This window comes from Etheostoma spectabile, chromosome 9 (assembly GCF_008692095.1).
Source record: "Etheostoma spectabile isolate EspeVRDwgs_2016 chromosome 9, UIUC_Espe_1.0, whole genome shotgun sequence".
In the NCBI taxonomy this organism is placed as follows: Eukaryota; Metazoa; Chordata; class Actinopteri; order Perciformes; family Percidae; genus Etheostoma; species Etheostoma spectabile.
Genome location: NC_045741.1, coordinates 37,271,906 through 37,293,995, shown reverse-complemented (window position 1 = coordinate 37,293,995; position 22,090 = coordinate 37,271,906). Strand labels below are relative to the sequence as shown.

General features: G+C 39.9%; 2 protein-coding genes across 4 annotated transcripts in view; both read left to right on the top strand.

Moving 5' to 3' along the window:
* The first annotated feature begins 952 nt into the window (after nucleotides 1-952).
* On the top strand, nucleotides 953-15,286 carry bsg (basigin). Of its 3 annotated transcripts, none has more exons than XM_032525504.1 (9): nucleotides 967-1,215; nucleotides 6,229-6,579; nucleotides 8,843-9,011; nucleotides 10,726-10,814; nucleotides 11,364-11,500; nucleotides 11,736-12,012; nucleotides 13,927-13,939; nucleotides 14,031-14,103; nucleotides 14,249-15,286. In XM_032525504.1, the coding sequence occupies exons 1-8, from the start codon at nucleotides 1,152-1,154 to the stop codon at nucleotides 14,089-14,091; spliced, it is 1,161 nt and encodes a 386-aa protein (XP_032381395.1). In that variant the 5' UTR covers nucleotides 967-1,151; the 3' UTR covers nucleotides 14,092-14,103; nucleotides 14,249-15,286. The 3 variants fall into 3 exon arrangements, with proteins under 3 accessions (XP_032381397.1, XP_032381395.1, XP_032381394.1); XM_032525503.1 differs by having other exon boundaries at nucleotides 13,915-13,939; XM_032525506.1 differs by lacking the exon at nucleotides 6,229-6,579 and having other exon boundaries at nucleotides 953-1,215; nucleotides 13,915-13,939.
* A 1,483-nt stretch (nucleotides 15,287-16,769) lies between these two features.
* hcn2b (hyperpolarization activated cyclic nucleotide-gated potassium channel 2b) overlaps nucleotides 16,770-22,090 on the top strand; it is a 44,616-nt gene continuing 39,295 nt past the window's right edge. The window contains exons 1-2 of the mRNA XM_032525502.1: nucleotides 16,770-17,823; nucleotides 19,078-19,501. Of these exons, the coding sequence (XP_032381393.1) occupies nucleotides 17,006-17,823; nucleotides 19,078-19,501 (1,242 nt within the window). The 5' untranslated portion in view covers nucleotides 16,770-17,005. The remainder of the gene's footprint in view (nucleotides 17,824-19,077; nucleotides 19,502-22,090) is intronic.

The following is a 22,090-nucleotide window of genomic DNA, read 5'->3' as shown; positions in this document are numbered from 1 at the left end:
TTGAAATATGACGAGCTGTTTTAATATTAATTTACTACAACTTTAACGTGGAAAGCTTTTGGATTTAAAATACATGTCACTTTTTGTGACTAAGTGCCATTTATATAGATCTTCATTGGGTTTGCAGTACTCTGGCTTCTTTCAAAAACATCAGCATGGAACATTTGGATTTGTGGATTTTCTTACATACCTTCTCATACATTAAGGCTTGTTTGAGTATTTAGGGAATAACTGGGTAGTAATCTGAAATTAATTCCGCTGAATTTTAACAGGATTAAAATCTGGATGCAGATAGACTTTCAAGCTGTCTTTTGACTCCAAAACAGAATTTCTGGAATTCATATGTTTTTGTTTTTTTTAATCGTTCCCTCAACAAGTCTCCATTTTACAACCACCGGCTGTAAGATTCCCAGCATCCCTATATTATTTTGGTAACATTTCAATTGTGCCATCTATCTTTATGTGCCTTTTTTACAAACTGCACTACACAGCCTAGCATTTTGAAATAGTGTGCTGAATGTGATGTCCCATCCTTGCTGAATTGATAGATTTTTGCCCAACGGGCTATCTGATGAAGAAAGTCCTTAGTATTTTCTGTTTGTTCAAGTTAAAAGACAACTTAGACTTTTGTGAGAACCCCATACTTTAGAATTTAGCCAAGGAGAAGAAACCTCACAATTCAGTCTTTGAATACCGCGGACATTTCCTTACACTTGACCGATTTTTCTCTTGCATACACCGACATCTGGGTGACTTTTCTGTGAATACGTGTAGGAAATGTTTCTTTCTAAAACATTGACATTATTTTATGAGACAATATCCCTCAAAACGTGTATTTTCCTTAAATCACTAATTATCCGTGTGTATGGCTGATATCACAACCATTATTTTGGTTGGTTTGAAAATTACGTAAGAATCATTAAACAAAGTCAAATTGCTTTATTGACGTAACCACGCCTCTAAAGAATACGTCATATGTACGTGATGACCAGGGTGTACGTGAGGTGCAACTCGAAGACGACCAGCTACATCGGCACTACCGAAACGTTACATCCAGCTGGAAGTTCAGAAGAAGGAGAAGCTTAAGATTCATTCCGTCATAGTTAATATTGCTTTTATTCGACGATTTAGTAAATACTAAATTATCAACAATGAAGTTGCTGTGGGCTATCAGTGCCCTGCTTTTGAGCTGTTTGCGAGCCAATGCGTCCACAGGTAAGAATTGTGTGTCAGCCATGTTGGTTGAATATGTAACTAGACTTTGCCCAGACTACGAACATTCAAAATGTTTATTCCAATTCCTGCTTTGCTAGGGTTATGACAGTTGTTTTTTATGTCGAATATATATTTTTGCAGCTACCGTTTATTCAAAAATAAATCCAGAGTTAGTAAGGGACATTCAGATATTAGCTGCAGTGTTACTGATAGCGACACATTTTGAAAATTTACATTGCCAAAACCCTTTCGAACGATTAACCGGCGTTTTTGTTACAGCAGTTAGCTAAACGGCATTAACCCCGTTGAATGAAACGTTATCTTTATCTTCGTCTGTCCCAGTTTCACAGAAAGGGGTTCAGGAACGAATGTAATCGGTCACATGAGCTAAAAAAAAATCGTTAATTTAAAACGTACGGTGGTTCAGAAACGTTTGGTGATGTAAACTCGTAACGTTATTTGCATAGCCATAAAAAGGGTTAATAACGTTAGAGGGTTGCTATCCGTTTGCTAGTAATTAACGTTAACTGCCGTTTATGTTTTCAGCTAGCTAACGTTAAAGCGTTAATGTTTTTGGGTAAATCTAGGCCGCAAAGCCTTAACGTTGGAATTGACATCTCCCACCCCACCAAACGTTAGCATGGCTTGTCCTGGTTAGTCGGTCATTAGTTGACTTTTAAGCCAGCAGGCCAAAACCCCATGATGCGTGTCGCATGTCGCCATACAGTATTTTGAGCCTTCCTCCGTTTTCTGTTGCAATACGATATTAAGGGGTTGATAACCTCATCATCATATTGATGGGCATTAAAAGACCTGCTATTAGCCCTTCCAGTTTATCGACCTGAGTCGCCATTGATTAATGTTACTCGATAAAGACTAGAGCTATGGAGAGTGACCATAACCAATAATAAATCAATCATCAATTTATACATTAAAAAGAGTGACACTAAAACAGTGGGGTATGAGCAGTTTCAGGCAGTGTCCTCATTTAGATCCTAGTGTCCTGAGTGTAGAAGCTCCTCCTCAGCCTCTCAGAGCTGGCCTGGTGTATAAGGTACCTTCTTACCTGCCTAAACGGGGAGAAAAGGCTGTTATCGGGTGGTTTGGATATTTTAATGATTATCCTAGTTGTTTTTTCTTGCAGTGCCTGGTGTAAATGTTCTTTAGGCAGGGTAGGACACCGCTTATTGTGTGTTCAGCCAAACAACTCTCTTGTAGGGCCTTGCTGTCGAATTTGGTGCTGTTTCTGTTCCAGACTGTGATATTTTTTTCCCCGGCAGAATGCTGTCAATAATCCGTTGGCTTGTGACATGTGTGCCAGCACCGGGGTGACAGTTTTTTTTTATAGCAAATAACAGACATAAGGACATGCATTGTTTTTTACTGAAGACACTTGTAGGGAAGAACAAACGCTAAATGCTCCTAGGAAGTAGGTGGGAGCAAATAAGGATACTTGCTTATTTTGACTCTGAGCAATACAGTGTTTCATGATAAACCTACCATATACTTATTGTCTAAGAATGATCATTCAAATGAGCTTCTAAGTCTTAAAGTATGAGGATAGTCAACACTTTACACTAAACGTATAATAAGGGGACTGGTTCAGTTGTCACTGTACTCGGTCATGCCGGGATTTTTGTTTTCATGGCAGGGCCATTTTATGTACTTAAATTGAAAAATGTGGAAACTGCTTTGAGCTGCTTTTCTCTAAGTAATAACACTGAAAGAGTTACTCACAATAATTTCAGTACACCAAACTGAGTCATTTTCCTCTCTGTGTTTCGTCGTCCCAAGGCAGTTGAGAGAGATGGGCAAGTATGTAACCTGACACATGTTGTAAAACTAAGGGCTTTAAAAGTAAAACGCATCCTTTATTTGGCCATGTTTCCTAAAGCATGGGCAAAACTGGGTGGCTTTGAAATTGCATAGAGTCAGTAGCACCAACCAGATTGTTTCTGTTTATGGATGTTGTGTTCATGTGCGTCAAACATAAAAGGAGCCCTCTTGCCACTCGATGTTTCCTGCTTTGGTAATAACTGTTCTGGACTAGATCAGGAGTAGAGTTTCATCTACTTCTCTAGCTTAACTTTGGCATGAAAAGTGGGTATTATGAGGTAGGTGGGTTTGTAAGGCTACTTTGTGTGAACAAAGTCAGTTTCTTAAGTCCTGGGTAGTTAATCCCAATAATCTGGTAAATGGAGGTTAAAACAAACGTTTTTTTTGTTATTTACCACCATTTCTAGATTCCAGCTGCTAAACCGACTTTAATTATCTTTTATTATAAAAGCCTGCAGTTGCAGTGACAGGTTGTGTGTGTGCCACTATACTTTTTCTAAAGTGTTAAAAGAGGCCTGATGATTACATGTTTCTTTTGTTTATACCCTTTGTCTTTTCAAAAGGCTCAGTAAACACCCTTTCAAGTTGATTTATTCACTGAGCTAGTTTGAATATAAAATGTATTGGGTTTATTTGCTCTTCTTTCCTTTTTTATGCTTAAATCTAATGCTATCTCTGTATTACATTCAATATTGAATGTTTATATCCTGTATGGTAAAATTATAGCTTTACCAACTTTTTTGTATGTTGTTTTAGAGCTGCAAATAATAATCATTGGAATCAAGATGCCAGTTTCTTATGAGACCATTTACTTGTTTCTTTGCTGCTCTATGACCGAGTTCTGGACAAAACAAGATATCTGAGGCCATCACCTGGGGTTTGGAAAACACAGATTGGCGTTTTTCACCATTTTCGGACATTTTATATACCACACAATTAATTGAGAAAATAATTAACGGATCAATCGGCAATGAAAATAAAGGCTAGTTGCAGCCCTACATTGTTAAGGCATTTAGCCTGTTGTTGACCATATGTAAACAGTAACATGAATATCAACTATGGAAGTTGTTCTCTGAAAGTTCCTGAAACACATGGAGTTAGTTCTCATGTTAAAGAGCAGAGGCCTAAAGGCAATAAATTACACTGTCAAGATCCATGTGCTTGACATCCATTCACAGTCAGGACTATATTTAATTTTGAACTTCTATTCAGCATGTGCTACGAAGGTGACCTTTTGGCAGCGGTGCTGGAAGCCACTAAGCTAGAAAGGTTAAATGGCATATACATGTTTACAAGGGCTGGCATGTACACATTCTGAAGTCTGTTTTGTCACTAGTTAATATCTGCTGACGGTTTTGATTGTGTTTTGAAAATGTAACTTCGACACGAAATTAAGTATGTTTTCATCAGGGAATGTAGAAAAAAAGACGAGTTTACAGATCTCAAGGATGGAACTCAATATTTGTTTTTCTTATTGGAACTAGGTTTATCCTGTGCCCAGCCCCTGTTTTGTTTTAGGATTTTTTGGGATAGGAGGGAAACAAGCTGGCCATGCTTTGGCCTGTAGTGTGAGAATGTTATTCTTCACTGGACCCATCTACGTGTATAACCCCCTGGCCACCACTGAGTGGCCAAACAAGTTCGCCTCCCTGCTGTGGAGGAAATGAATATCCAAAGGAGTAAATCCATCAGAAAAGGGTTTTGTATGACTTGATGACATAACAGTCACTCAAGTGGTTTGTGAAGCTTAAAGTGTAGGCAGAAAATAACAGTCTAATAAAACTGGCCAACACATTTCATTCAAAACAATTTCTAAATCGGCTTCGTATATTCAATTACGCAGCAGCAAAAAAGGTTTTGTGTAATGTTCTTCCCAAGTGAACACATCACCCGATGGGTATTGACTGTTGATTTCCACGTAGCTATATTGATGTCATGTAGCCTGCATGAAATCATTGTCACATTGTTCTGAAAAATAGATTGTTAGCCTAGATGAACACCCTGCCAACCACTATTGGACACAAGGCACCAGCCCAAATGAATGTCCTTAGGCTTTGATGGATTTTTGATTTTATTACATGGTTGTTTTTTTTGTTTTTCATTTCAAGCTCATCTGCGTTTCTCTCCATGTTCTTTCATTCATTTCACATTGCTATTGGATTGTTTTGATTTTTTTTTTTTTTTTTTTCTTTTGCTCTAACTGCTGTAAGGGATGTCTTGATCAAAAATTTGTGCCCGCTGTCCCAATACTAATTGAGTAATTGCTAATACAAGGCCTTTTTCAAAGACTTTAAATGGAACAAAAACTCAAATAAAAGCTCTTCATTTGGTAAATGGAAAACTGACAAATTCCAGCATTGACCGATTCAGCATATCACGGAGGATCCCTCAAACCTAAAAGTCTGCTCATTTAGTACGTTGACATGCACATAATATTCCGGGTTTTGCCCTAATTCCAAAAAAGATCATATTCCAGCTAAGGTGTTTACATGGCTAATGAATGTGAGTATTCCATTTTTTACATTTAGCCGTGTAAAACAGGATTATTTTTTTTCTTCCAATTTTACCAGCGGCGGCGGACTTGCACCGCCACCCTCTTTCATTCCTTTAACCAGCTTCTTGGAAAGGTTGGTGTAGCAATGTTTGCGCATATCCAAAAACCTGTTTATTGTCCTATAGGGAATAATACGGAATATCGGTGTGCATGTAAACTTACTTGGTGATATAAATGGGCAAAATTTTGGAAATACCTCCCAAGTGTAGTATAACTCAACTGCAACCCAAATTGCAGCCTCCAAAATAATTATAACAGGATGGGGGAAAAAATATGAAACATTATGGCCTTCATTAAGCTTGTTGCCCTCTCAGATAAGCTCGGGTCATCCCTTATTGTCTTCTTTTTTTTTTCATGATTTTATTTTTGTCTAGATGGGTCAGAGTATCAGGAATAAAAAGTTCCCAGAATAATTTGGGGAAAATGTTGCTCTGATCTATTTTCTATGTGCATACTTTCATATTTTCATTTCATTTGTGTTTTAACTTTCTTTTTCTTTCTTTTTTCCTATTTGCTTGTCTTTCTTCCATCACGGCCTTTTATCACCAATCCATTAAATCACCTGGCTTGCTTTAAAACATTCTGGAAATCTGTTTGCTGGGCGGACTGTAAACGGCGCTCAGCGGGCTTTATCAAGTCTCCCCTGTCTCAGATGAAGCTGATCAGTGACAGCGCAGAGCTGCATTGTGAGGTCATAGGGAACCCCATCCCTGAGCTGCAGTGGTGGTTTATAGAGGGTGAAGAGCCCAACGAGACCTTCACCCAGCTCTCTGACGGGGCACGGGATGATCGTGTGCAAATAAACGCCACATATATAGCACACGCCACTAGCACCATTCACCTCACAAGCCTCACCTTCAACGACTCAGGCACGTACGAGTGCCGCGCTTCCAACGACCCTGACCGCAACGAACTGAAGAAGATGCCAAAAATCAAGTGGATCCGCTCGCAGGCAAATGTTATTGTCATTGAATGTGAGTGGCAGAAGAAGCATGAGGAGACTCCGGTCAAAGTAGCTTGGCTGTCATCTCCTCATTAATGAAGTCCTGGACATTCAGCTCCAGTTACACTCAACTCCCATGCTTCCCGGTCCAATACCCTCTGCATCCTGCTTCACCCAGTACACACTCTCCCTCTCCTCCTCAAAAGCTTCAAAGTTGTCCTGTAGTTGAATCCAAAGCCTGGTCACAATGTGACTGGGTCGCTCCCTCATCCTGTTTACCTGACACACAAAATGTCTCTCCCCCTATGTTTTCTTAGATATAACACTGGTCATAAGGTTAGAAATTTGCAAATGGCTCTTCCAGGAAAATTATTTCATATGAATAATTTAAAACAAAAGGGGTGTCAGATTTCTTCTTTAGTACTGCTTCTTGGTAGATATTCACTTTGCTAGCATTTTCCTGTAACACTTTAATGGCTGTGCATAAGACCTTATGTCATAAGAACATGAAGGAGTTTTATAAATGGGTATTACTGTCATTAAGTGTCGTAAATTATGACACTTGCAAAGTTGGCATTATGACAGTTGACACTAACATAACATTACATTAAATGGTCATAGGTGGTTGGTATTGACATTGGCCGTCATGAGGTCATTATTGCTGTCATGAATGTTTTCCTTCACCCTAAGTAAAGTGGACAATGTGGACTTGCCATGTAGAAATCATACTTTTTAAAACACCAGTTGGACAACATTAAAAGAAGCTAACTACAGTTAGTAACAGTTATTGGTTACTTGAGCAAAAAGTAGCCTCCACTACCGTGGCTATGGTAGCAAGTGGAAGCTAAGCCTATAATAGTTCAACCTCCGTAGTTACTACAAATGCCTCGAGGTCACCAGGTAATACTAATCCTGTGCGAATAGGGCTAAAGTTGTCATAAAACAAACCTCTCCAACAATGCTAACTTTGCATTAAAAATGCCATACTGTACTAAATGACACTTAATGACAACGATCATAAACCTTTTATAAATACTCCATGTTCACGACAGGTGTCATGTCGGTCTTATACACACCTGTTCAAATTAGGTGTTACCTGTTTCTCTAATTGATACTAACATTGGCAATGCTCCTTTTGTTTATGCTTGTAGACCATTCCCGTGACTTATGGCCTATTCAACTGTAGGCTGACAAAAGATCGCAACTAATTATTAAAAATAGGTTCTCAGCCATGGGGCATCTTTCTGCCTTGTGGTCAGTAATAGCTTTTGAAGCATTTGTCACTTTCTTCTCCCAGTTTAATAATATTTCATCCCCCTGTTGTTGCTTCTTCTGCTTGTATTTGAAGATCTTTTCCCCATGACCTTGTAGACTCTTATCACTAGATTTCTTGTAACTCCTATTCTTCCCTCCATTCTACTGTTGGTGGGACAGATCGCCACATTACGGGGATCTCTTACCCCCTTTCTTAGAAAGTTCTGTGCTTTTGTTTGGAACTTGTACTTGATTTTTTTGGTTTAATTTGTGAGAACAGATTTGTTTTCCTTCTCAAACTTGGTAAGTTGAAGGATTTTGCCACGGAATTGGATGGTAATTGGTTTTGATTTCCGCTTGACCACTTGACACTCAACAATTGTCATCTCGACAAACTCGTAATCTATATTACGTAAGGGCAATATTTTGTATTTAAACCCAATGCCAAAAGGGAGCCTGATAACCGTATTGAGGCTGTCTGTAAACTTTGAAAGTGGCTGCGATATTGTTTTATTTTTTTTGTGGCCAAGGCCCACGATTGGCTCCGGCTGACTCCATTTTATTTCTTTATTCATCAATGAGTGTGTGCATAGGGCGGTCATGTACAGTATACCCTATTAAATTTTGTATTCCAGCATTCATTTCTCTAAAGACAATTGTTGAGTGTTCAGAGCCCAAATGTAAATCAAACTATATTAAACGATGTACCCAGTAATTTCAAGGCAATATCTTAAGGGCAGTAATGAAGTATAAGGGTACCAAGACAAGTCATTTGGTCCTACAAAGGCAGAGTGCTGTAACTACACACCAAAGTGCAAATACTGTTTTGGATTGGTTTTTAGGTCAGTGCAAATTAAAAAATTGATCAACACATTTTTATGGCATTTCTTAATATAGAAAAACAGGTTAAAAGTAAATTTTAAACACATGTAGTTGCTGGGTTTTGCCTTTTGTGGGGCACTATTGGTGTCTCAACCTGCAAAGCTGACATTTTAGAAAAGGATGATTTAATTAATTTTCTCCTCTCTGTTTACCTTAAGACCCAAACATCATTGCTCAACCTTCTGAAGTCAGCAACCAGACCTCAGCAGTCCTTAGCTGCAACTTGACAGACTCTAGCCTTCCCATCAAGGGCTCCCAATGGATGCACAATGGGAAACTCATTGAAAGTTCCAAGTCCGTTTCTGCCTCTCCATACACAGTCCTCCGGTAAGTAGCTACATCTGCCCAAGTGGGAGCCATAAGGGCAGATGTTCCCTGCAGTTACTATGGCATAATAAAAGCGCTCATCCCTTTGTCCTGAATTTGTTTATCAGTTCTATCATCTGTTTTATCATTAAAAAAAATTGTGGCCCCAAATGCCTGATTTTTGTGGAAGCTTTTGTAAAACAAAAATTGGGATAAACGTTTTGTATGTTTGTTGCAATGAAGTTGCAGGAGAATGAGAAAGTTGCAAAACAGTGGCCTTTTTTTGTAGTGTGTATATAGTTCTTTAAAAATAAAAAGGAAACGTTTTTGGAGGAGACTGATATAGGCTGTTTCCCACGAGAGGCTCCAATGGCTCCAGCTCCATCATTAAGTTTGCAAACAACATCACAGTGATTGGTCCCATCACGGACATCGACGAGTCAGCCTCCAAGGAGGAGGTGGATCGCCTGGCTGTGTGGTGTGTTAACAACCTGCTCCTTAACACCATGAAGACCAAGGAGGTCATGGTGGAATGTTGCAACGCATCCACCCATTCACATGCAGTCGGCTCGTAAAATTAATTGAGTCAGTCATAAATTTTTTTCTTTTTTTTACGAAAATGAAATTCATAAAATAAAAATCTGTTATTTTAAAATGTTTAATATCCTTTTTTTTTTTTTTTTTTTTCTCTTCTCTAGTCCAAGGGGGTCAAAGATACATCTTGTAGACCAGAACCGGCCTGCCAATGGGTCCAATCGGGCCCTATGGAGGACTTTTGAAAGTGTGAAAATTGCAGAGTAGTTAATTCCAAATTCACCAGTTTAATCTCAGAAATCAAAGTTCTTTTCTGTAAATTCACAACCGCATGGTTTGTTTTTTTTTCTCAGAATATTACCCCTCTCTCCCAGGTTTGCAACAAGTTCTACAATGGCCTTCGAAGTCCGTAGCAGAAGTCACTTGCGTTTGCCAGCATTAAGCTGACAAGAAACTCTGTGGCAGATAAAGTGTCTGATCTTTCTGGAGTTGTTTACTGGTCTGGCCCACTTAAAGATCAAATTACGGGGTTTTGGCCTATGAAGTTTTACATCCTGGTCTAGTGCTTTACTCTGTTTCTTATGCGGTCCCTTTTTGGCTCTGTTAGTACAGTCAAAATCTTTTTTATCCTCCTAATATTCTTGTACTTTGTCATCAGCTTGTCTGTCGTCTCCCCCCCCCCCCCCCCCCGCCCTCACTATTCTCCCTTCCTCCATTAGCAGCAAAGCTATGGGCGCCATTCAGGCGTTCACTGCTCTTGATTAGCAGAGAGATGGACCGTGCAGTCATGCAGCTTTGCCGGTAGTCTTGGCAGCGGGGATAAGCACTCCTGGCAGTTTGCTCACTCGCCCTGACCTTAATTCCCCATTAGAGAGCAGGCAGAACTGTATGGGACAAACAAAAGTGGAATTGTGATTACCAGGGGAAATTTGAAAGATTTGTTGCATGGACAAGCAGCTTTATTTTTACTCTCGGCTCTTGTTTATAATCGGTTCTATTGTGAATTTTCTACTTAGCAAAGTGGAAAACTAATCACTGTCATTAATGTGGCTTCAGCAGAATTGGTTGGAAGTCACCACCTGCTATGTGCTAGGTTGCTAGGTCAGCAGAGAAAAATGCTATTCAAGTTCCATTAATAAGTGTTGCAAGCAGTTCTTAAATCCTTTTTTTTTTTTTTTTTCTTCTTTTCTTTTTTCCATAGTTTGGACAGAATCACCTACACTTCTGGTGGAATATATGAATGTGTGTTCTTGACTGATCCAGAGGTGAAGCAGGAAATTAAAGTCAAAAGTAAGTTGATCAATGAATATCACAGATACAAGTTGCATTCATTGGTCATTTTAATGTTCATGTTTACAATGGGGTTTTAACTTGCATGGGTTGCAAATGTTGTGTTTTTATAGTTATAGATTCGGTAGCCTTATACTTACAGCAAGCATTATGTGACGTTCTTTGTTTTTATTAACAGTAAGTCCTGCTGATATATGGTTTTCCTTTGGCTGTCCTGGTTGTCCATCGTCTCTGTGCTGGTGTGCAATTCACCATTTAAGGAAAATGATTGTGTGCCATCTGCATGTGCAGCAGATATGGGTACAATCAGTAGAGTGGCAGTTTAATAATGAATTTAAACAGACAAAAATGGGAATTGATCATGGTAATCAAAACAATGTTTTTTTTAATATGAAGGTAGCTCAGGAAACATTTCAATTGCTTCCTGGTTTTGAATTCTTATTGGAAGGTGCCTCGAGCTCCAAGATAAACAATTTTATATGAGGTAATTTATTTAAATATACAAACTTTCATATTATAATTTGAATGTGTTTTCTCTTTTTACTGTAGCACTTCCCCATGTTGCCGCATACAAGCACTCTGAGCATGGCAACGAGAATGACAAAGGGGTCCTGATCTGTCTGAGCAATGGCTACCCGTTGCCTACTGACTGGACCTGGTTCAAAGAGCAAGATGGCCAACAAATTGTAGGTGTTTCTCAAGCTTGTAATTTCTTAAAATGATTTATGGTGTTTTTGATCTACAGTTTTAAACCAACTTAACATTTAGGTGACTTGACATTTAAGTCCTCTAGCTATTTGCAAGTTGCAGAAGATGTACATTATGTCCAGTACTTCAGTTGTTAAATATTAAGTAAGGCAGAATAGGCACACCTCTCTTGCCATTTGTGTAATTAACTTTGTGCTTAAAAATTACAATCAGCCTATCATCAACGGCACTGGCGTGAAATATGAGATAAAAAGCACCCCTAACAAGACAACCCTGGTCATTGAGGAGCTGAACATCAAACAAGACATTGGAGACTATATCTGCTCTGGAACCAACGAGCTTGGCACATCCACTGACAGGATCCATCTGCGTGTCCGCAGTCGCTTGGCTGCTCTCTGGCCCTTCCTTGGCATTGTGGCCGAGGTCATCATCCTGGTGACAATCATCTTCATCTATGAGAAGAGGAGAAAGCCCGATGAGGTTACTGACGGTACGTACGCCGTGCTGCCTCCACCACTACATGTTCCATAGATGTTTAAGTTGTCTTTAGACTGACATTGGAACTATGGATAGAATACTGCATTCTCATTCATTTCAACGGGACCACTGTGTTGACACAGTGTCAGAGGGTTCGAGCAACAAAAAGGAAAAAAAAAAAAAAAGGACGAGTCAATGGCAAAAGAGTGGATCCGCCAACAAGACTCTGCCTTTTGCCAGTGCAAGGTCACATGCATTTGTTACCTGAATAGGCTCGTTCTGTTTTACCTTGCAAAAATCCAAACAGGATGAAGTGATTAGAGCTGTGATAACTTAGCACTGTTGTCTTGTCTTATAGTGCTATGGAGTGCCCTTGATGCTATTATTGGGCCTCCTATGTAGCTTTTAATCTTCTCCCCAATACCTGAAGCAAGGCTGCTGATTTTGGTCTTTACAGATACTTAGAGCTGACAATTTTATTTGTCAATAGGCCACAGCCGTTAGTGAAAAGTACTGGGCATGTTGCCGTTAAGTTTTGGTAGAAGAAAAATATCCTCATATGATAAATAGTTAGCTACCGAACCGTACATTTTGAGGTTAGATATGCCCATATCCCAACCTGCACTTTGTCTTGTTATCATGTGTGGCTAAAAGAAAGTTTGAAGTCTTCCAAAAGTCTTTCAAAAATGCATCAAACTGTAGGCATTGTTTGCTAAACTGAGTGGAGAAGATTTTCTGACCCTCAGACTATTAAGGCAGTAAACCAGTAACCTCTTAAGATGGGAATGTATAGACTGTAGTTGCATGCATGTAATAGGAACCATTATTTTCAAATACAGATCAGGAGTTAGCTTCCTCCTTTTGTATCAACGGTCTGTGATAGAAACACTTTTTTATTATTTACGTTTTTATTTCTCTGTTCGCTGCTGATTTTGCATTTTGGTAAGTGGACAAAACTGCATGTCAGACTGAAGTGGTTGAGGTGAAATGACCGCGTGGAAAAAGCTATGGGAGTCTGAATGAACTGCTTTCATAGTCGCCCCTTCTAAGAGGAATGCGCTCAAAGATTTGGTCACTCTTTCACTGGCCCTGCAATCGGAGCAAGCTTAAAATCTTTTCTTTCCCCTTTCTATTGGTCCTTTTTAAAAATCATGGGTTTGAGCCAATGAAAGAGTCAAATGAGACACGTAATGGTTTGACATGAACTTGGAACAGGTTGAAAAGTGAGGTTTCAGCATTCTGTCTGCATGCCTTCTGCATCTTGTACTTTATGCATGATAAATGATAGGCAACTCTCTTCTCAAGGTTAGTACATCGTTCACATTTGTCTCATTGACCATTTGGCAGCAGAGATGGCCTTACTGTGTAAATACTGCCACTATACATGCCAGGTTGTAAGTTGGCTCTGCCTGTTAAAGAGGTTTCCTTCTTCTTTTTATCTTAATACAGCCACTAGGTCTTTGGTGTCCTTTGCTTGTATTGCATGAGCCTGATGTTAAGGGGTGACTTCTGGACAATGTACGAAGATGTTCATAAATGGCAACGTTTAAATCTTATTGAAGATTTACTAAATAGACAATACAGTAGTCTGTTCATTGATATACAGTAATGTCTTTTATAGAGCACAAACTGTGTGTGTGCGGAATTGCAGGATAAATGATGTGCTAAGGATTTAGCTTTGTCATTCATTGTCAGAAATAGGTGGGCATGCTTTAATTCATATTCCGTTGGTATTTGATTTATAACCTAGTTGGTATCCTGTTGCAGAGGATGTCGCTTTCTAACATTTTCTACCGGTTCTGTGGGGGAGGCGGGGTGGCATGTGGTGCTCAAACCAGTAACAGACATTTAATGTCCTGCTATCACCTGACTTCTGTTTTTCTTTGCCCTCCATTGATCGTTTGCTGCTGTCCAGATGACGACTCAGGAGCTGCTCCTCTGTAAGTATTATCATCAGCTCCGTATCTCGATTTGTCACTAATAGTCAGTGTTTTTTTTAAACAGAACTCATGTTTTCACTATGTTTTTCAGGAAGAGCAATTCTAATGCAAATCACAAAGACAAGAATGTGAGGCAAAGGAATTCTAATTAGAAGCTGAAAAAGGTGGGTGAAACTCAAGTTCTTCTTGAAATTTAACTTCCTCTACTCAAACCGTAAAACGACAATAAACCAATTTTTCTGTCAAATCTGAATATAAGAAAAGTTTCAAAACAACTTTCATTCTTCATTTGTGCAACTTTTTTTCTAGATGGACACCCAGATGGCAGTCCAGGATTCAGCTGTCGTGTGGCACATTATACTGTGCACCCTGCAATTTTAAGTTACTTTTTGTGCTTGGGTGTTAAATGTTTTAAGAAACTGTATGATTTCCTCTAATTTCTTTCTTCTATATGCTTCTCCACATTGTGCAGCCATGGAACATAGTGTGCAGTCATTTTCTGCTCGAGGCCGCAGGGCAAATACTGCTTGCATTTAATAGCAAAGTGTGTGTGTTCAATGTAAAATCATTAGACGATTCATGTGAGGAATGGCACGTTTTTTCTTTTCTTTTCATACTGATGCTTCCTACACTGACCTCGCAGTTCTCGGTCTTTGCTTTTATATTCTCCAATCTGGGATGGTGACTTGTAAGGCAGCACAAGTTCTGTTCAGAGCATCTGAAAATCATTTTTGATCCTGATGCATAACTGCCATTCTTTTAGCAACTACTAGAGTGCATTTGACCGGTCCCACACCCCCGCCATCCTCCCTTAGCAGTTTTATACTTAGAAGCACCACTACACTTTTGTGTGCAACTGTGACACTTTAAAAGTTTAAATTTGTCCTTTTTTTTTCTTTTTTAAATCAAGCTTTTGTTTCCTTTTCCTGTTCACATATTTTAAACCAAGGTTTTAGTTACCAATATCTTTGTTGCCAATATCACATCCTAAGTAAAAAATATATTGTGAAGGACCAAGTGCATAGGATGCAACATGCTTCTGTTGATTGCAACTTGAATATTATTAATTTAGTACAGGTGATAAACCTTTTTAATAAGATGTTTTTCTTTCTCAATGTGATCTGAGAAATTTGTGTGCAATTGGACCGTCATCTCTGTTCCCTTTACTGTGTAGATATTCAGAAGCCAATGTTCATTTAACCTGATGAGTGTTGTGATTTGATGTCACCGTTTCAATTATACAGATAAAGACTTAGCCAGAGTTGTGTAAATTGTTGTACCATCCAAGTACATGGAACACCACCTGTTGTGCAACTTTCACAAACTGAATAAAGATATTTGATTTTACATGCTTGTTTGTTTACTTTACTTTTCCTCAACTCAAAGGTTGACTTAGAATAGCAGATCAAGAGGCACTGTGGACAAGGATCAAATAGCTGCACAGAAGACCCAAATCATTGTTTGTAGGATTCACTGTCCTGCTAACAAATGGTGTCCGTGCATAAAGGAAGAAGAACTCTAAACCAAATGCTGTTACTACAAGTTGAACATGTTTTGAGACCAAATCATCAAGCCCGACATCCAAGTGCCTTTCACTTTTTAGTGAGTTGTTGAAGACTTGAAGAATCTGAACTTGACAGCACACGTAAAAAAGTGGTGTGTGTCTGTGTGTCAACATGCACGTGTGTGTGGCAACATGCATCTTAAAATGTTTTACAAAAATGGCCCCAAACATGCTTTCTTGTCTTTACCTTGCACATATTCTGGTTTCAACACACTCTCTAAAAGCTAAAAGAAAGCATGATTTGTAAACCCCTTTATCAACAAAAATATGGCTTATCTTTTGTGCTTCCTTGCTCTGTAAAAGAGGGTTATCTTTAGAAATGGATTTATCTTGGGTTTATGAAAGCCTAAATGATTGCGCCATTGGAATGTGTTAATCTACAGCAGAAATATACATGATACACAGTTCGGGTCCTGAATTTGTTATTTATTGGTGTCACATGCATCAGGCTATGTACGAGTGCACGTGTGCCTGAGTCAATGAGTAGAAAAGCTTACGGATACTCTGGAAGCTTGAATGTGTAGTGTGTATATTTCTGCACAAGGTGGCGCCATTTAACCAAGAATAGGGGACCCCCGTCAGTGTTGGCAGACAATCAACCGGCCGCTGTTGATACAGCCTCTTAGTGAGGAAAGCCTACGTGTAGTGTTACTATGGATCATCATCTACCCATGGCCGTATAGGTTATTGGCTGATCGAAGGACCGGGCAATATGGAGAAAATCAGATATGATATTCTTGACAAAGTACCGCAATGTAGATATTGAAGGGTAGACTACTGGTACCTTCACAAAACATTATTCCCAATTAGATTTTTGATAAATAATCATCAGTAATCTGGATATCATGAAGTAGTTCAAAGCAAATAGTCAAACAGAACAATTAAGTTTAGAAATTGATCTCACTTTACTGTAAAACAGTCTTTAAAACCTATGAAAAGACCACATTTCCCACATTAGCCTACGATATCCAACAAGATGGTATCTAGTGTCATATCGCGATATCGATATGATATTGATATATTGTCCAGCCCTGGTCTACGAGATCAATTGTGGATGACAAACCATGAAGAACTTGTTGGTTTCTTGTGAGCTCCATCTGTCGCCTGGGCCCTTGCTCCCATCAGGTGGTTTTATCTATGTATTTAATAATATATTTATGTATTAGATGGATAGTTTTGTGACGCTGCCAGCTTCTTCTGTTCACATAGTTTCTTCAATATAATGTAGGCCTACATGTAGCCTAGGTGGTTGCAGCCTAAAGGTAATGCTGTCGTCTCTCTCCAGACACACACACACACACACACAGACACAGACACACACAATAACAGCAGCCAGGTTGCAGCCATAGCAACGCCACCGGTGCGCTGTTATCCTAAAGTGGCGTGTGTGGAAAGCCGAGGGCTGCTGCTGCTTTGAACTCCACTTTCCTTTCTCCGCCGCCGCCCAGTCTCACCAGGTTCAAGGTACGGGGAGTGTCTGTCTTGTGTCTGTTCTGCCTGTGATGGACGAGGCGGAGGACAGCGATGAGGAGCCCAAATTCCAGCAGCCTCGACCACCTCATGTAACCAGTTTGTCCGGACGCGCGGATCGTAGGAGCAGCGGAGGAACCAAGATGAAGAAATTTACGCCCGGAGGCGGAGCCGCGTCCATTGCGCGCAAAAACTCCAACATCAATGAGCTGTGGCTCCTGCAAGACGAGGATTCCGCACCTGTCCGTGCCAGTGGCAGCACGGCCTCCGCTCTGTTGTGCCGGAGGGATGCTGCTGGAGGGGACACAGTCCCACAGGCAGGCGTGATAGCAGAGGGAGCCATCGGTATGATATGCAACAAAAACGGAGACTGTAGACGGGACCCAGCCAGCTCAGGGAGCCTCTCCTCTCTCATCTCAAGGCAGGAGAAGCAGACAGGTGGAGTAGTAGCTGCCGAAGACGGAAAGGGGCAGGCTGCAAGCATGGACGGCTCTATCACTTCCGCGGGGTCCGTGACCCAGGGGCCGTGCGCCGAGGTCAAGACGATGGAGAAAAAAGACTCCAGAGTTTCCTTCTCCAACGCCCCAACTGGTAAAGGACAGACTCCGAGTCAGCAGTCGAGAAATTCTGTCACATTTACCAAAGCTGAGGATGGCTCTCAGATAGTGCCGGATGATGACGACTTCAGGGGAAATCAGACATATATGCAGCGGCAGTTTAGTTCCATGCTTCAGCCCGGAGTTAACAAATTCTCCCTGCGCATGTTTGGCAGCCAGAAGGCAGTGGAGAAAGAACAAGAGCGCGTAAAGTCAGCGGGTAATTGGATTATCCACCCGTACAGCGACTTCAGGTATGGGTCAAATTGAGTTATGTTCATAATCAGTAGCCTACATACTCATATATTGAGCTGCATGAAAGATATGGTAGTAACACACCTCCTGGCACTGTTTTTACATATCAAACTTTATATGAGAAACGACTAAGAATATAATATTCAGAATATGCAGGTGTTTATTCAGTTATTTATAAAGGCACTTATGTAATGTCCACCTAGACAGCACTTTAGCTGTAGCCAAGATGGAAATAAATACAGATAAAGATTCATATTTCCCTTTTTTATTAGATATTTACGCCTATATATTTTTTATTTTGCTTAAAAAATATCTTAGGGAAAAATTTGAAAATTAGGGGAGAATCTGATCCATCAAGAGGACTGTGAGTGAAATAGGACACAATGTATTTGTAACAAACGTTTCCTCAAAAAAAAAGCATGTTTCATGAGTATTGTATTAAAGATGAACCAGACATGAAGTTGGAAAAGTTCCATCATCAAGTTGGAATGCGTCTGAACATCTGTATCAGCACCAAGGACAGCTCCTCCAAATCGCTCAAGTGTAAAACAGCAGCAGTCTGAAGATAAAGCCAACTATTTGAGCTCTTAACTGGCTGTGAGTCAGAGTTTGCTACCAAAATATCATTTAATATAATACTCTGTTGTTTTTTTCGGGGGATTATGTCAGGGAACATTCATGACTCAGCAACACTTTCATTTGCAGTCTCCCATGTATACTTTCCGCTGATCAGACAGCTGTTTGCCTTCTGAGGACACAACAGGGCCACAGCTGAGGATTATTTTTTTTTTTATCAGAGTTGACTCTGCCAGTTATGTCAGAAAAATGTGAATCACAGTTTCCTTATGCCCAACGGCCACGTCTTTAAATGTGGTGTTTAGTCTGACCAGCAGTTCAAAGATATCAAATTGCACAATTGCTGTGATAACTGCTGAGGCATCCTCCAGCAGGATAGCTTTACTGTTACGGGTGTTTCATGTCAGTTGTTCCTTGATTTGGAATGAACTGCACCCAGCTTATATTTCCTGTCATATCCATGTCTCTCTGCTTGTCCTTGTCCTGACACTGTCTTCAGTCAAATGGTGTAGGTTGCCTCACAGGGGAGAAGTTACAATGCACTTGTTCAAAAAATAAAAAAGCAGACATTTTGTTAAAGTTTGTGTTTAGACCGTGAGATCAAAGCCTCAAAAGACTGTGTTGGGGGGGAGTCAGTCCCTCAGTCTCTAACCATCCCCAATGCTTTACACTGTCAGGTTCTACTGGGACTTTACCATGCTGATGTTCATGGTGGGCAACCTGATCATCATCCCCGTGGGCATCACCTTCTTCAAGGACGAGACCACCATTCCCTGGATCATCTTCAACGTGGTCTCTGACACCTTCTTCCTCATGGACCTGGTGCTGAACTTCCGGACCGGCATCGTGTTCGAGGACAACACCGAGATCATCCTCGATCCCAAGAAGATTAAGGAGAAGTACCTGAAGAGCTGGTTCGTGGTAGACTTCGTCTCTTCCATACCTGTGGATTATATCTTCCTCATCGTGGAGAGAGGGATGGACTCGGAGGTGTACAAAACGGCCCGAGCGCTCCGCATTGTCCGCTTCACCAAGATCCTCAGTCTGCTGCGGCTGCTGAGGCTGTCCAGACTCATCCGCTACATCCACCAATGGGAGGAGGTAGGCAGATATTCAACATTTACGATCCAATGAAAGGGTTTGGGTGTTATTCTGACCACTCATGGGAGAAAGAGTTGGGAGTTGGAGAATTAATCTTTATGATTGCGTTTGAATTAGGTACACAGGGAGCACACAGGTCTACAACACATGATGACAATGATCATGTACTAGCATTGTGGTACGTGGGCGGAAGCAAATAAACAAGGGCAGAACACAGCATGAACACCACTGTTGTAGATAGTGTGCTATATTTAGGTTATGGTAGTTGTCATGTTAATCTAAGCTAGATGTAAAGCTGTGTAACCTGACTGATATAGGACGATGGGCAGATATTCCAAAAAAAACTGTAATTTTTGGTCACATTGCATCAAATCTTTTCAAATCATCAAGTTTTTATTCAAGAATTCATAGTCATATATTTCAACATATGATCAACATACATGTATTTACTGTAACAGTCTATAATAAGATAACAGCAACATTTGTAAGTGCAGAAACACTGTAAATTAGATGTTATTGACCCGTATAATTATCATCATCAGAAACCAAAATATACAGAAAATATTTTAATTTTGAAAAAATGAAAACTCATTAAACATTGAGTACTGCAATGTCTATTTGCATTTTATCTTTGCATATCATAAATCATACAGGCAGATCTCTATTCATCTGATAGGCCAGTATCGGCCAGTAATATTCTGTATTTGTTAGTTAGGGTAAAATTATACTGGTTTGTTAAATCTCTCACTGAGATCTCACAAAATAACTTTTTTTCATTATAGAAAACAATGAAAAAAATATATAGTGAAACAGCAAATGGTTGCAAGATACCGGATCCAGAAAGATAAATTGGACATGAAAAAATGTTGGCCGATATTAGCTTAATAAAATACAAATATATTGGTATCGGATCATAACTGTCCGATAACTAACAAGAAATCCCTGTACAGAAATGCCAAAGTTGGTCCGGGGAAATTTAAAAATGGTGTCTCTATGACATAGTTTTTCCACCAGAGAGCACTGACAAGTTGATTCTTTTTTTTTTTAACTGTGAAATGCCACGCTATGTAAAACAAAAACAAATCTCCAGTTCCTTATCAAGATCTGCTAATATATCGTTATCAGATTTAAAAAAAAACTAAATATCGATGTTGGCCAGGCTATATACAATAACGTCTGTTAGACTCTGCGGACATTATTCCTAACAGCATTTACTTTTACATCGTAAAGCATGCTAAGTTATCTTGAAGACAGAAACAGCGCTGTAATGAAGGCTCTTCTGTGAAGGAATGTGCAGATTGTAAGAAAGCCTTCACACAACAGTGTGTTTATTTAAAATCCTGATGGATTTTAGGGTCCAACAAAAAAGGCTCATCAGCTTCACTCCTGCTTGAGATCAAAGCCATCAGAGCTGTATTAATGATCATCTTTGATGTAGTTTGGATATTGTGACAAAGTCAAACGCTTTGAATTTAGACTGCTCATAAAAAAAGAGTCTGACTGTGTTCTAATTAATAATACAATATTGGATTCCATTGCAGTTGTTTATGTCAGGATACAAGTAATTATGTTTGTACACCAAAGCAATCCTCTGTATAATTTCTCCCTGACACATAAAAACTGTGGTTTTACCATCTTGTAGAGCAATGAATAACAACTCATTATAACCCAGTGTAGGTAAGAATTTGCGAAAAAATAATTGGTGCTTATCAGAGGGAAATTATTATTGTTGTAGTTTTGTGTTTGATTTCAGTTTTATCTCTTACACTCCTATTTTAATTTCATTGCAACTGCACACACTTTTTGTCCGTTATACACATCAGGAAACAAGATAGATGCATGACCATCCGTCACATACCTACACAAATGCAGTAGACTCTGTCCTACTAATGGGCTTGCTGATATAAACTGAAGGTCCCTATTTGGATTAACCAATCATCTATGAATCAAAAGTGTGTGTGTGCTCCCTCTGAAAATAACCACTCTGCTCTGCTGATTACAGAGTGGTAATTTGAGCTCCATGAGAACCCTAATTACTGATTCAAATACTCACAAGTGAATGCTGCTTTGCTTCTACTCCACCCTCCCCTGATCATCTTAGCTCAGCCGAGCCCTGCTCTGCTCAGATCGATTCAAACGGGGCCAACTGTGTTGCCCCTCTGCCCAGCTCGGTTCGGCTTAGCTCAGCTCGCTGCGGTAGTGTTTCCTATCAGATTAGTGTTGTGATGATTTCACCATTTAGCTCAGCTGTGGGCCAAATGAGTCAACAGTCATGCTCATAATTGAAAAAAGAACGAGCAGGTTGTGTATTTTTGACTCTGAGTAGATTTTGTGTGTGTGTGTGTGTGTGGTGTGTGTGTGTGTGTGTGTGTGTGTGTGTGAGTGTGTGTGTGTGTGTGTGTGTGTGTGTGTGTGTCCAGCAGAGATAAGTATTGTCGGGAATATCAGAGCATTTCAGAGGCAGGAAGCTGGTATCAAGACTCTCAACTTGCTGGCATGCCCAAGTGAGAGTATGCCTTTCTTTGTGAGCTAGGCAATGATGGTGCATGAGAGTTGAGATTGGCAGTGGGAGTCATCAGGTTCAATAGT